The 16,226-nt window shown below is 46.3% G+C and overlaps 1 protein-coding gene across 1 annotated transcript in view; it reads left to right on the top strand.

The window, feature by feature from the left end:
- Positions 1-1,179: 1,179 nt before the first annotated feature.
- ADGRA2 (adhesion G protein-coupled receptor A2) overlaps positions 1,180-16,226 on the top strand; it is a 402,513-nt gene continuing 387,466 nt past the window's right edge. Inside the window, exon 1 of the mRNA XM_069213453.1 lies at positions 1,180-1,549. Within this exon, the coding sequence (XP_069069554.1) occupies positions 1,326-1,549 (224 nt within the window). The 5' untranslated portion in view covers positions 1,180-1,325. The remainder of the gene's footprint in view (positions 1,550-16,226) is intronic.

The following is a 16,226-nucleotide window of genomic DNA, read 5'->3' as shown; positions in this document are numbered from 1 at the left end:
GGAGTGAAGGGAATGCAAGTTTTCACTTTGAAGAACACATGTTTTTGCATCATATGCTCCTGTGAAAAAGTTCAGAACGGCTTCACAACTTTAAACGCTAGTTTTGTTGCAAACGTGGTCGTCTTTGAAAAAATGCTCGAGAACCACAGACGCGTTTTGCCCTGTTTGGGGCTCGTCAGTGTGACGAAGCTTGCATGCTTTGGAGAGTAAGGAAGGCCGATTATACCTTAATGGGCCCCCTGTCTGCGGTGACACTGTGACTCCTGTCTGTGCTAGGCGCGCTGGTGACCTGCAGAATGAGGGCTGTCCGGCACTCAGCAGGCCGGAGGCTGCAGGGCTTTTGAGCACAGGAGGGAACGAGATCCTCTTTGTGCCGTCACATTGGGGGAACCCCCACCTTCCCATTGAGGGGTAAGGGTTTTTTCATCCTTAAAACCAGCCTACACACAAAAAAAAACTCTAGAACAAGGAGGAGGAGGGAAAGATTCAAGCCTAACGAGGGGAAAAAAGTTTACTTCAAACAGAGAACTTTCCTCAGCATAATGAGAGACAGCTGAGCTGGGAAGGTCCTGTGTGCTAAGGTTATGTGTGAGGGGGAGAGGTGGGGGTCCGGCCCTCCTTGCACTAGGACCCTGTGAGATCCTGCAGGCAGGGCTGAAGGGCTTGCTCTGCCAGCGGAGTGGATGCGGCTCTGGGAGCTTGTGCAGGAGGCAGGGAGAGCAGAACCGCTATGTGCCATCATTTGGGACTCGCGGGCAGCAGAGGGGGCACCGGGAGGCCAGCGACGCTCGTCCCCGGAGCGGGCAGGGGAGAAGGGAGCACTAAATAATAAGTTTTACAAGGAAGCCGTCACAAGGCGTGGGAGGAAGTCGGCAGAGGTCCGCGGACCCCTTTGAATGCCTAGAGCCAGAAGTTGGGCAGGATGTGTAAAGTGGCAGCCTAGCGCCTTAGTGCCTTCACGTCTGACACTTGTGCTTTTGTTTGAAACAGTCCTCAAGAGCCGTTAACCAAGAGGGACGCTGCCCCCACAGCGGAAGGACTCACTGACGAACCCCGGGTGCGGGAGACCCAGAGGATGGCCACAAGCGCCCTGAGGTGGGCAGAGCCAAAACCCCGTGGGCACAGTCCAACCCTCTGAGGAACTTTCCTGGATATCTCTCTGGAGCACATGGGTGATATCACTGACTGACTAGGCTCCCTTCCTCGCTGCGGAGTTCGCCCCTGTAGTGTGACTGGCACAGTGGGCATCGCGCTTGGGTGAAGGGGTGGGCAGCAGTCGGAGTGGGTCTCCCGAGGATGGGCTGACAGGACCCCGGGGTGCCAGGATGCGGGTTGCGGCGTGGGCCTGTTGGCCGCTCCTCTGGCTCGCCCTGGCCTCCCTGGGCAAGGGCGGACGGACGTGCCCCTCTCCCCTCCACAACTGCAAATGCGTTGAAGAGAGGGGTAAGCCTGGGCCCAGCTCCCCGGTCCGTACGAAGGTGCAGTGTAACCACGAAGACCTGCTGGAGCCCCCGGACCCCGGCCTCATGCCCAACAGGACCGTCACCCTGTAAGTACCCGTGTGGCATTTCGAAACTTGCCGTTTTCTCCTAAATTATGCTCTGTTGCGGCACTTGACATCTGACCTTTGACCCCACTCAAGTTTTGTTAAGTTCTAGCTCCAAAAGGCTCTGTGTGAGGACAGTGCAATCTGCTAAACGTTAGCCTAACATCGATCCCACGGTGCCTCCAGCATGATGTAAATTACCATTCTGCACAGCGCTTAGAAGACGGGAATGCATATTCGGTGCTGTTACGATGTCATTCCTTTGCTAGATCTTGTCAAGGTCACACATTTTGACTTGCTTCCGAGCCCTCCCAATAGTTGGCAGTTAGGCAACCAGAGATAACGGTTTGCCGAGGATAGCACCGTTTAGTCAGGTGGAGAAGCTGTGATTACATTTCCTTGCGCAGTTGACGTTTTAGCAGATGATGCAGCCCTTTTTCCTATGACTAAAGCACATATGTTATCCTGCTTAGTGCACTAGTTTGTAAATTTTACGCTTACATCCTTATTTAATCTCCATCGATTTTCTCTTTGTCTCTTGTCTCTTCCGTCGTTTCTTACGTTTGTCCTCACTCTCGTTTACATCCACCTTTGAATTCTTTTCTGTTTTTTACTGATTTCCATTCATAGGCCCCATTGTTAAAACCACACATAATACGCTGAAAGTATTCTTTTCTCTCACCCCTCTTGTTCTCTAATTCGACAACATTTTTCAGTCACCAATTCATGCTTATCAAATCTGCGTCCTCTCTAAAATGAAGTAAATCTTGTTTTCAATTAAAAGGCGCACTCATGGGACACCCGGCATAGGATCAGCGCACAACATGAACTCTTTACATCGGTATCTGTCTCTTTAAATCGGTATCTGTGCCCCTTTCTGACACGATCACGAAACAGCACAGCAGCACCGTAGGCATTTTACAGTTGCATTGATGGAGCTGCATGACAAGATATTTTGTAGAACCACATACAGATATGTCGGGGGTTATAACAAGGACACATTTGAAATAAATAATGGAGGAAAGAGGGGGCAGTTTGTTGCAAATTAGCCAGGCCCAGACTCCCCAAGTTTTGCAGAAGTTAAAATACATCATTTTATTTTTGCTGTTTACTAAGTAAGAAACGGTGCAATATGGAGCCCCATGAATGGACGGGTCAAACGCCCAAACCCTCAAGCTGTGAGTAATTTGCTGTGGTGTGCTGTGAGCCGCGGCACATTCTGCTACTAGACATGTTTCAATTAACGGGACGCTGATAGAGTTGTCTAGTAAATTAGCACAGTGGGTTAATTCCTGCTGCTGAGAGAACCTGCAGACTGCGCTTTTAAATCCCGTTTTCTCAGCTCAGTTTTCTGTTCGGCCAGGACCTCAAGACCTGGCTCTTCCACTGACCCCTGGGGACCTTCCTCACAGCGCCTTGAGACCCTCCGGGTGAGTAGCGCGCTATAAAATGATTGATTGATGGAGGCTGATACCATCTACCAAAGCGCCCAGAGGCTATCAAGTTTATAGGGAGCGCCATGTGAATGCCCAGTGTTGCCACTGGACAAAGAGTAAAGGAGATGAATATAAGTGCTCTGCAATGTCGGCACTGCGAGGGCACTCACGCGCAGGAGGAGTGTGGTGGGGCTGTCGGTGGTGGTGGCATCCACTTTGACTCATCTTTTCCCATCCGTCATTCACTGTGGGCTAGTGCTCCGTTTAGCTCAGACTCTCTCTAGTGAATTAATTTCCAATGACATTGCAGCGGTTTTGACAGTGAGGAGTGGGCACCACAAAGCGCACAGTGGATTTATATCAGGCACCCGCGCGCGCCTGGTGCACCGTGAAGTCTGGTTGTCCCTTGTGGTGCGTGCGCCATTTTAGGCACAGAGAGGCCTAACTATTGTTTCAGCCGTTCACCCTTTCAGGATGGACGAGTTTTAAACATGTTACTAACAGGTTGCGAAATGATGATTGGACCGAAAGAGTAGATGTTCCTTGAAACACTATTCGCCAATAAGTGGAGGCAGTATCAGCGCCTCAAAGACAAAAACTACTTCCATGCGCTATTTTTTAGCATAACATTTACCGACTCAACTAATGTGTTGGGGGGCAACACTGCTTAACTTCTCTACTGATGGCCCCTTGAGAAGGCCCCAGGATATTGGACCACTTTTCCAAACAGCCAGGGCATGTCACAAAGAATTTGCACTGGCTCTTGAGTGTGTAACAGGGACTGTGACATGCATATTTTGCTGAATGGTGGAACCTTGAAGTAAACAAAAAGTGATGGGTGGAATGCTCGATTTTTTCCCAGCCGCTGGAAATTACTCAGGGCCGCATAATAGACTATCATGGGATCATGGCCCAAACATCTATAACACATTTATTTCTTAGAAGTAACTTGCCTGGCCCAGTTATTTTAACAATTACGTCTCGGTTCATGAATACAGTTAAAACATACAGCCAAGTAAATCAAAAGCAGCAAAATTATGCACATAGATGTTTTTCTTATATGATTGCAAATTTTCTGCATTCTGGGCACTAGGCAGCAGTTCTTTCAGGAGTATGAATTTGGAACTGTCCAGCTTTCTTGACTCTATCCGTAGATGAATGCAGCCACATGGTTATGTCTCAATTGAAAGAAGAAGAATCAGATCCTATGAGTTAGGCCCGAAAGTAAATCATCTAGCGCCCATACCTGACCTACACCTTAGAACTCAGCATAAAAATGAGGGCCCTGGACCTCCTATTCAGAGGTCAAAGGGTAAAAAAATGGTCACAGGTGGCTACCGAAATGCGGAGATTATTATTGATGTTCATCAAAACAGATGACAATTTAGATACCCACTTGTGAAGAGAATATCAAACACAGCTGTCAAAGAGAAGGCATATTTAGCTTGCAATACTAAAGCACCAGGTGAATGAATGTTATAATTAAAGCAGTGGGATTGTTTGCCAGTAAAAATGGAAGTACTGGAATTCAGTTCCTGTTCATTTCAACCCTTGGTCCTGCCGGTTCCCTAAATACAATTCTTCCTGCATAGTAAACCACATTCAATTTAGGACACGGAACAGCTCCAAAATGTATTTCTATCCCTAGTCTCAGCAACTGACTTTGCCACCTATATCCATGTTGTCAGGATACCCTCATTCAGGCCCGGTGCTCTGGTACTTAAATCATTGTTATCAAGTGTGTGATTTCAGTTGGCTCAACACAGTAGGTTGTCAAATGAAGGTCCAGAACTGGAGAAATGGGGTCTGACATGGATCCATGAGGCACCCCACATGCAGCCCTTCTGGGGAGGTGCACCAAATGTCCATCGTCCACTACCTTGACTACTATAACTTCCTGATCTAAGGATTCTGAAACTTTGACCTTCTGTCCTGTATGCTAATTAGTTAATTCTAATTTTTATTTGCAGTTGTACAAACTGGTGGAGCCACACCAGTAGTTGATCTTTGGCACTGAGATCACAAACAGACAAAATCACCCCATCTGCACTGGCTTCTCACGACCTCTTCAGAATTCTATAGTTCACCCATTCCTCACAGCAGACAAACCAGCAACCTCAGCAAAAACCCTCCCACTGTTGCCAATACAACCTTGTTGCTTGTAAACCACAAGGGTGAGGGCACAGTAAGTCAGTGAAGCTGCCCCATGCCTACCTGGCACAGACTGACAACCATGTGTCAAGTTGTCCTTCCCCAATTCAGAAGTTTGGCTCTGTGCCTGCCAACTGCCTGTTACCACCAATCTTGTATACACTGTCTGGGTTCTCTCCTAGTTAAATGTACACTTAATTTACTAGTTCTCTCCAGTCATGTATCCAATACCTGCTTACACGTATGACTTATCCTTTACCTACTTTTTGGGTACATATTCCCATCCATTATGTGTTGTTCTTATAGGAGGGCACAGGGAGATCAGAAGATAGATAATCAGGATAACTGATATCCCTTGAAAACGTAGGTCTTCACATCTTTAAAAATGCATAAGCCATGTCCTGACTTTTAAGTTCTCTGCATAAGCAACACCACAGGTTTTGAAAATAGCAGGAGAATCTTGGTTGGTAGTCATGGTTTATTGGAATCTGGGGATTTCAAGACCAGATAGTTTTACTTCTTGTCTACCAGTTCTATTGCACTGTTTGTATTTTATATTTGTAAAGGGCTAGGCAGCTTCCAAAAAATAAAGTTGTCAAAAACACGAGGAAACAAAATAAGCATTAGCAAATCCAAATGGCTATCAGCTACCAACAGACTTATGGCTTTGCCAATGCTCAACAGATAAGTAGAAGGTTTGTAAACATTATGTAGCTTTCTTTAGCAGTGAGGGGAGGTCCACAAAATGGAGTGAGAGGTGACCCTACGTCTTGGCCCTCAATGCCAGCCTTCCAGCCGCAGCGAGGACACATTTGAAAGATATTCACGAGACTTAAAAGACACCACCTAAAAAGGGGATTGCCCCGATCGATGTGCGATAGGACCAGTGGTTGCCACACCCGGGGAACAGCCCTTTTTAGAACGCTCATTTGGATTTTTTATTGAGGGAGGCGAGGTGGTAAATGTCATATTTCTTCATTATTGTGATTTGATCTTGCTTACTGAGATTGGCAGTATCCATAGTGTACCCTGCACATTTGACAAGCTTACTAGTGATTGCGGAATCCATAGAAGTTTACATTATGTGACCCGCTCTTAGATATCTGGTGTGTCTTTGACTCCATCTGGAAGAAGACATTCAGCTTTGCTGGGGTTTCATTTTAATGAGAAGGTAGACGCAGAGTTAGTGGGGTCAGATAGGGAGGTTTACAGAGTGATGGCATCTTGAGGTGTAGTTGAAGGTCATCAGCTCATTGATGAAAGGTCACTCCATACTCTGCTGTATCACCGATGCAGATGTTTACCTTAAATATTGAAGTGGATGGATTAAAGTGTTGAGTACTGAGGAATTCCAAATTCCAGTGAACACATGGGGAAATAGTTCGTTTGTAACTGCAGAAACTAGGTTCTACTTTAAAGAGAACCAGTTTAGCGCATGACCATTTATCCCTGTATACCTGCTTATGATATTAAGAAAGGTCTTCAAGTGAACAGGGTCCAAGGCTGCTGAGAGGTCGAGTACACCCATAAGTCATCTATCTGTATTGCCAATATTTTTTAAAGACTCTTCTAGCACTTGCAAGTTGGCGCCATCCTCCATGCTGCATTAGGAGTAAACCCTGATTGGTCGCTGAACAGACAGTTTTCTTCCAGAACCGGTACTGGGATTGAGGCTTACTGCATATATGAAGTCTCATGTATCTTTCTCTGTGTGCCATCCAGTCTCCACTGCTATGACCCATCTCATTTGCTCTTTCATCATCATCTCATCCCCTCCTCTACATGCCCCCTCAGTGGCGCCTCTGTGTATTAGCTTCTAACTCATCCTGCCATCACATTGACGCTATTCTTTACCACCTTATGTCCTCTGTGTCCTAGCTTATTACCTCAGTGTCACTTCTTTTATTCATCTGGTTGTCACTTTATCTACTATCAATATTATCACATATGCGTGATGTGCCATCTCATCTCTACCTCTTTGTGCCAGCACATAATATCCTTTCTGCCCTATCTTCTCCTTTGTCTCTCAGCCATCTCATCATAACTCATGTATGCCATATTATCTCCAGCACTGTATTCCATCTCATCATCATTTACATGCCATTGCAAATCTTCGTTTTTGTATCACGCTGCATTTCTGACTGCCATTCATCTCTTCTCCACTGGATACCACCAGGACCAGCTTTAGCTCAGGTGGTGCCCTGTGAGACAGTCTTTTTTTGGCACCGACCCCCCCCCACATGAACTCCTCCTTGGATTCCTGCACACCACCCAGCAAAAGTGGTCCTCATCTCTCCATTGCCCCTATCTCACATACATGTCATTTGTTTTAAAGCACTGGTAAATGCCGACTTTAATAATCCACTCAGAAAGCCACATAAAATACAGATCTGTTCTTTGCAGCAGGCATATTAACCATATATACTACTTTATGGCGAATGAAAACTGCCACTGGACAAAACTCCTATCTCTCGATCAGGAATATTAATCACCAGAGTTATCTTGACATTTTTATTGTTGCCTGACAGCTGGACTCACATGGAACTATGCTTCAGGTGTTATTCAATTTTAATTACTGCTAAACACAGTGCCCCCTCTGAGAACAGCCCCCCCCACCAGTTCGTCTGCACCAGTGCGGCTGCACCAGATGCAGTCCTCTAAAGCTGGCCCTGTATGCCTGTGATTTCTATCTCTCTTTGCCCTCTCCCAATCCTCTGTCTACCATCTTATCCTCACCTCTGTTTTCCATCTTCTCTCCAGTTCTTAGCTCCAGCACATCAGTTCCTTTCTGTGTTCTCTTAACTTTTGTTTGTCTACCATCTCATGAGATCTTTTCTGTGACATATTATTCCTCCCCCAGTGGGCCAACTCATACACTCCTCATTGCCGTATTCAGTGCTAGGTGCCTCATGAGAACAAAGTAATGGGCGCCTATTGTCCTCATCTGGGTAGCAAAAGGCAGCCATAACTGAATTACATTACTGTGGATGGTTATTTGTTATGATTTTGGATTTTTTTAAAGCTGACACAAACCACCTAATTGTAGCATCAGATGGCTTTTGGATACATTACAATGAAAAAGGCAATAGGTCATGGCATAAGATAAATTAATTGTCAACAGTAGACTATATTCAGCTAATAGACATCCCACGCTATGTTTAATACTAAAGGAGTGAAAGCCTTAATGAATGTCAGGAGAGTCAACAGAGTTAAAACTTTGGCCTGGGAAGACAAGTCAAAGCAGGTTTAAGGTGTGTAATCAGCAGGGTCTGGGTCACGTTTAAGACATAGGAGGGTAGTACATGGGACGCGATTAACCATCGCATCCTTGAAGAACTCATTATAGCTACTTCTTGGCGCTCCTCCTCTCAACCCAATGGTCTCTCCTCATCAACGCCTCTTTGTGCCAACTTCTCTCTTCCCATGTGTGTCACCTCGTGGCTTTCTATGTGTACCACCACATCTTCCGCTCTATCTGCAATCTCAAATAGGATGGACTAGGCTGACAAAGCCGACAAACACTCCAATTCCCCCTTTAGCCCTAAGCAGGATTCGAGTCTGGATGCACAAAAACTCTTTGAAACGTACCCCTGGCACGGCTGACTCAATATAACACCTCACAAAGCAAGAGGGCGTTATGGCCTACTGAACAAGGCACAGCTGCTCTGCCCACCAATGTAGTGAAGAATTTAGATTTCCATGTTTTTTTCAACTTACATTTGACTTCGGTAAACAGTCATACCTTCTGTGAATCAGGTTTATGTTGCGGGGTCTCCCTTCTTTTTACCGAAGGTAATTGTGTCCAACGCACTTGTCCAAAGCCGTCTAGACTATTGGAATAAGGTTTATGAGGGTTTAACACAAAAAAGCACTTACCATTTTCAACAGATACAAAATGCAGCAAGCAGAGTACCTTTTAACCTTGAGAAATATGATACCATTGCTTACCACATCTGCCAGCTTCCCTGACTTCCCGTTCGGAAATTAATTATTTTGAAAATATCTTGTCTGGCCTAGAAACATTTTCATGGTATAGGTCTCCGCCATTCTTCAGGAAATAGATTGTGAAATACTGTCCCAAACGTCTTTGCATTCTGGACTACGTGTTTGAGGATTCAGAATCTTAAATGCAAGCTGTGACGGTTGAGATTCTTCTGGTTCCAAGCAGCCCATACACGGACCTGTCTTCCTCTACACATCAGATCTCGACCCTCATTCCTGGCTTTTCAGAAAGCGCTACAGACATGGAGATTAACCATTGACCACTGTTAGCTTTAAAGTGATTTTTTCTCTGCTCTGTAGCGCCGAGAGGCACTACCTAGAGTGAGTGAGCGTCTCATAAGACTCCAACAAATAAAATTAAGTGCTCTTCTGTCTGCCTAGACGGATCATTTGTGTGACACCTCATATCCCCGTGTGGCATTTTAACCTGACTTACTCATGCCACATTATATGCTCCTGTGAGTGGGGTCCCATCTCCCGCAGAGCGACAACTAATTTCTTTCTTTTAATGCGCTCTCATCTCTGCATCTGTGTGCTACCTTGACTCCTCTTTGTGCAACCACTTTGCTTGCGCTGCAGCACCATCTCCTCCTCTGGGTGCCCTTTCATCTCCTCCTTCTTTACCACATAATTTCCTCCGCTGTGCCCTATGTCAACTGTTAGACTTGGCATCATTGGCATGGTCCACCCTTACTTTTTGCCTCCACTTCCTAGGTTGCTTCTGTGTGCTGGACTCTGTTTTTGCTGTTTTTGTTTGCTCTGGACACTTTACCACTGCTGACCAGTGCTAAAGTGTAAGTGTTCGCCGTATAAATTGTATGTGTACATTGGCTTGTCCATGATTGGCTTATTTGGTTTACTAGTAAGTCCCTAGTAAAGTGCAATAGAGGTGCCCAGGGCCTGTAAATCAAATGCTATTGGTGGGCCTGCAGCACTGGTTGTGCCACCCACATTAGTAGCCCTGTAAACATGGCTCAGACCTGTCACCACAGTGTCTGTGAGTGCAGTTTCTAACTGCCAATTCGACTTGGCAAGTGTACCCACTTGCCAGGCATAAACCTTCCCTTTGTATACATGGAAGGCACCCCTAAGGTAGGCCATGGGTAGCCCCAATGGCAGGGTGCAGTGTATGTTAAAGGGGGACATGTACTTATGTGTTTTACATGTCCTAACAGTGAAATACTGCCAAATTCGGTTTTCACTGTTGTAAGGCCTATCTCTCTCATAGGTTAACATGGGGGCTGCCTTTAAATATGATTAAAGCGCAGATTCCCTTTGGGAGCAGATAGACATGTGGAGTTTGGTGCCTCTGAACTACAATTTAAAAATACATCTTTTAATGAAGTTAGTTTTTAGATTGTGTGTTTGAAAATGCCACTTTTAAAGAGTAGGCATTTTCTTGCTTAAACCATTCTGTGACTCTGCTTGTTTGTGGATTCCCTGTCTGAGTCAGTTTGACAGTTGGGCTGTTTGCACCTCTCCCCTGGACAGTGACACAAAGGGAGCTGGGGTGTAGACTGCATATCCTGATGGGCCATCTTTGCATAGGGGGGGAGTGGTCACTTACACCTAAAAGGGCTGTGCCTTCCCTCACACAATGCAGTCTCCAACCCCCTGGTGTGTGTCTTGGGGCTGGCCTGGGCAAGGCAGGATCTTGGAAACAACACTTTCCTTTGAAGTAGGCTGACTTCAAAGGCAGAAAGGGGTATGAGAAGAGCACCCAAACCCCTGAAAATCAGATTACTTCTGGAACCAAGAGGAACCTCTGCCAAGGAGAATAGCTGGAGAAGCTGGAGGAGGAGTGCTGCCCCTTTGCCTGTGACTGTGCTTTGCTGGGTTGGCCTGCAGTTGCCGCTTCTACCCGAGAGAGGACAAAGACTGACTTTTGTGTGACTTCCCACTGGTGAAGAATCTCTAAGGGCTTGAACTTAGCTTGCCTCCTGTTGTTGAAGTCACAGGGACATCAAAGACCTCTCTGCCTGCACCTGGGCTTTCTGCTGAGAGTTCGGCTTGCCAAGTGGTACCCTAACCTGTGTCTGGGCCCTTGAAAGGTGCAGCTGGTGGAAAAGGACAGAAATCCACGCAAAGACCGTCATGCGGGGAAACATTTGACCCATCACTTGCCTCGCGGCTGAAAAAACGATGCGCCGCCGGCCTTGTGGCTAACATCGACACTCCACCTGCACCACGGCTGGAAGATCGAAACAACGCGCCCAGGAAAACAATGCGCAACACCCGCAGCGGCTGCTGTTAATGATGCAAGCACCCAAGCAGCGCAGTTTCATGATACCAAGAGAGAAAAGAAAAGACGCATTCCGACCTGACCGGAGAAGGACCAACGCACGTTCTGACTTGGGAGTGAGAAATCAACGCATCGCTGGCCTTTTCCGACACACACTCGCCAATGAGGCTTTATATTGACACTATCCAGGTACTTTTGTACGCTAACAACGTTCTCACTGTTTTCTAAGGATTAAGACTCTTATTCTTTTAAAAATTCATATATTGACTTGTGTATGTTGGATTTTTGTTGTTTTGGTCTTGTTTTGTTTAGATAAATATTACCTTTTTTTCTAAACCTGTGTTGTGTCATTTTGCAGTGTTTTCACTGAGTTACTGTGTGTGCTGGTAGAAATACTTTACACATTGCTTCTGAAGTTAAGCCTTCCTGCTCGTGCCAAGCAAGGGGGTGAGTGGGGGTTAACTGAGGGTGATTCTCATTTACCCTGATTAGAGTGAGGGTCCTTGCTTGGTGAGGGGTTAACCCGACTGCCAACCAAAGACCACATTTCTAAAATCAACAATTGCCTTCTGCATCATCTCATACCCCATCTACATGCCATTCTGCCTCTCATACTACCAACCACCTCCACTCTGTGCCAGTCCATCACTTCTGTATGCCATGCAACCCCTTTTGCTGCAAGCCACCAATCATCCGCTCTGTTGTCGCCCCAACTGCTTCTCTGTGTGCAATTTGATGGGCACATTGTGTGCTTCTTACTTTATCCTCTATGTGCTACACCTTTGGCCCCTTGCTATGCCACCTTTTCTTCTCCTCTGTGCCCCTCCTATTCTCTTTATGTAATCTCATACCCACCCCAGAGCGCCATCTCATTGTATGTGGCTTGTACCATCTCATCTCCTCTACTTTGTGCCTTCTAACCCTTGTGTCATCACCTTTGATTTGTTTCAGCTCATATACCTACTCAGATCCATTTCATCTTCTCATCTGTGTGCCATCTCCTCTCCCCCTCTTTGTGTCATCTCCTTTTCTTCGTATGCCACCCTATCTCTACAGAGAGCTATCAAACGTTGCCTATGCATGCCATCTCCTCCTCTGTGTGCCATATCCTCTCCTCCTCTTTGTGGCATCTCATCTCCTACATATGCCATCTTATCTCTAAGTTACCTCATGTGTGCCATGTCCACTCCTCATTTGTGTGCCATCTTCTCTCCTCGTCTGTGTGCCATCTCCTCTCTGCATTTCTATACCATTTTATATTTACTGTGTGCTATCTCATCAGCACCTCTGTGTGCCATCTCCTCTCCTCCTCTTTGGACAATCTCCTCTCATCCATGCGCTATCTTACTGAGAGCTATCTCTTCTCTGTGTCCCATCTAGTCTGCTCCTCTGTGTGCCATCCCCTCTCCTCCTCTCCATGGCATATTATCGCTAATGTGAGCTTTCTCAACTGTACTTCTGTGTGCCATCCCCTGTTTTCTGCCATATATCATATGTTATGCCTTTTCGCAGCTGTACTTCATTGTGCCTTCTCATGAGGGGTGTGGGTAGGTGCTGCTCCCTCTACTGCCCCCGGTGAACCATTGCATCTAGTTCTCTGTGTGTCACCTCATCTTCACCGCGGTGTGCCATTTCATCACCTTGGCTATGTGCCATCTACTCCCTCCATCTCCTGTCATCTTATCTCTACTGTGAGCGATCTAATTAAAGCCCCTGTTTGGAATACCCTTTATTCTTCCATCTATCATGTCTGCTGTAGTTTCTCACTTGCACTTCATTTGGTGCCCCTCATAAGGGATGAGGGTGGATGCTTCGCCCACTCCTCCCCCTGCTGCACCATTCATTTCCTTGCCTGTGTAGCTTTCCATCTGCATCTCGTTCTAACATCTCATCACTCACTCTGCTGCTTGTCTCCTACTTTAGTGGCCTCATCTCTCTTATGTTCTGCATCTACACTCGACCTCTGTTTGCCATACACTTTCCTGGACAGTGCGTAATTTCAAGATTGTTATATCATCTCTTTCCCTGTGCCTTGCACCCCATTATCTCCTCCGTATATAGTATTATAGCGTAGAGTGTGTTGTCTTTGCTTTCATCTTGTTAGCGAAGTGTTTCCATGTGTTGATTGATGACCACCGAGGTGTGGTTATTGTGTAATGGATGTAGCGCCTGGCAGTGTGATGAATAAGGAAGTGTGAAAGGCGCTCAGTTTTTATAATTTGAGTTACACATGCAGCCATGATTAAATGTGCAGGTCCCTCCATTGTGTATGTGTACCCTGTGTTCCACCTCCTTTCTAACTTGCTCTATATAAATACCTCATACGTACATCTGTCCTTCTTACCCTACAGTGGCTTTTGTCTTTCTGATGTTTTTTCGTTCTTTGATTATCACGAATTAGCTCCCAATTTATCTACCTGTCTGTCCAGCTCTATAAACTTTTGTTCACCCATCTACCTCGCTTTTAATTTGTCTACATGTCCATTCGTCCTCTGTTAGAAATGGGGTCTTTGGTTGGCAGTCACGTTACCCCTGTCCAAGCAAGGACCCTCACTCTAGTCAGGGTAAGTCACACACAATCCAAATTATCTGCCCACCCTCTGGTAGCTTGGCACTGAGCAGTCAGGCTTAATTTAGAAGGGAATGTGTAAAGTATTTGTGCAATAAATCATGCAATAACATAGTGGAACACTACAAAAAGACACCCCACAGGTTTATAAAAATATAAGATATTTATCTGATAAAAAGCAGGTCAAAACTATCAAGATTTGATAAGTATATGTCAAATTATCACTGTTAAAAATGATAACTAGAGTCTTTAGTTCTTAAAAAGCAATAAGTGTCTCTTGCAAGCACAAAGTACCTGGTTTGCATCTAAATTATCCGCACGGGACCGCAGAGGAGATGTGTGGAAAACAGGGAGGTGTGTGTCAATGCTTTTCCACGCAGCAAGGGCTTTGTGTTGATTTACGGCGCGCAGGCTTGGATCCTCTTCGGGTTGCGGGGTAATTGGACCCCCCAGGATGATGCGGAGAAAACCTTGGCAGGCGGGACAAAGTCACAGGGGCTGTGTCGATCCGGTGAGGGATGCGGGGAAATTTCTGTCGCACGGCAGACGCTGCGTTGATTCCTCTTGCAAGATGTCGGGCTGTGATGTTCCAGCTTGGCGATGCGTCGATCCAGTGGGCCGTGCATTGAAGTTCTGGACGCAATGCTGACGCTGCTTCGATCTCCACTCGGGGAGCCAGGCTGCATCATTCTGGTTCGACGATTTGGTTATTTTCTCACCGCAGGCAGGCTGTGCATCGTTTCCGGCAGGCTGTGCATCAATTTTCGCCGCACAAGGAGTTCTTTGCAGAGATGAAGTCTTTTTGGCCCTGAGACTTCAGGAAACAGGAGGCAAGCTCAATCCAAGCCCTTGGCAAGCACTTCTCAGCAGAGCCAGAGGGTAGCAAGGCAGCAGAACAACAGCAAGACAGCAGTCCTTTACAGCAAAGCAGTCAGGTGAGTCCTTTGGGCAGCCAGGCAGCTTCTCTTAGCAGGTTGCAGGTTCTGGTTCAGAGTTTCTTTCCCAGGAGGTATCTTGTTAAGAAGTATCTGAGTTGGTAGGGTCAGGGACCCAGTTAATATACCCAATGTGCCTTTGAAGTAGGGGAAACTTCAAAGGGTGTCTTAGAAGTGCACAAGGTCCCCTTTCAGTACAATCCTGTCTGCCAGGGTCCCAGTAGGGGGTTTGGCAGTCCATTGTGTGAGGGCAGGCCACTGTCCTTTGAAACGTAAGTGTCAGCCCCTCCACTCTTCCAGCCCAGAAAGACCCATTCAGTATGCAGATGTGTGCAGGTGTGACTGAGCATCCTGTGTTTGGGTGAAATGCACAAGGGAGTTGTCAACCAGCCCAGCCCAGACGTGGATTGTAAGGACCAGAATGATTTAAGTGCAGAGAAATGCTCACTTTCTAAAAGTGGCATTTCTAAAATAGTAACCTAAACACCAACTTCACCTGTCAGCAGGATTTTGTATTACCATTCTGGCCATACTAAATATGACATGTTTACCCCTTTCTAATCAGAATCTACCATTCAAACAGTTTATGAGGTAGGCTTAGCGTTAGCCTATGAAAGGAGCAGGCCTCACAGCAGAGACCTAAAACCAGCAAAAACAGTGTAAAAAATTGGAGGGAGCCAGGCAAAAAGTTTAGGGTGACCAACCTACGGCTGTCAGGACCAACACCCCCCCATCCATTTGTCCTTCCTTTGTGGGTGTGACCAGTCTGTGTTGCTTTCAATATGTCCGCTTAATATGTCTCTGAAGATGCTCACTCCATACACTGAAATTTGCTCCCATGGACATCATTTAGGGTTCGCCAAGGACCGCAGTTGCGTCCCCTGGCTAGCCCTCTGCACTCCCTGGTACTACTTTTGCACCCCTGGCTTCAGAGGTGGCAAATTCAGTGCCAGGAACACAATGACAGCTCGTTCTTATGGACGTCCTTTGGGGCTCCACTGTCTAAGTGTTCTGTCATTTTTTTATTACACTAGTGTTGAAAAATAAAATATTATTCACTGTTGGTATAGTAAAAATGTGAACATGACCTTACATGGCACCTGAGGTAAGTATAATGCTCTTAAATATGTGTTACTTGCTTGCTAATGTGTGTGTGTGTTTATGGTCGTGTGCAAGTGTGAATCTGTAAGTATGTGTCTGTGAACGCAACTGGAAGTCAAAGGGGATATGATGTCACTTCCGCTACCCCTGGCATTTTGGTGAACTGACGCCCATGTTTGCTCCTTTCAAATTCGGCGGCTTAAGAGCTGGTTGGTCGAGCCATACATATGGCATGACCTGTTGG

Source organism: Pleurodeles waltl, chromosome 11 (assembly GCF_031143425.1).
Source record: "Pleurodeles waltl isolate 20211129_DDA chromosome 11, aPleWal1.hap1.20221129, whole genome shotgun sequence".
NCBI lineage: Eukaryota > Metazoa > Chordata > Amphibia > Caudata > Salamandridae > Pleurodeles > Pleurodeles waltl.
This window is presented reverse-complemented; position numbering and strand designations above follow the sequence as displayed.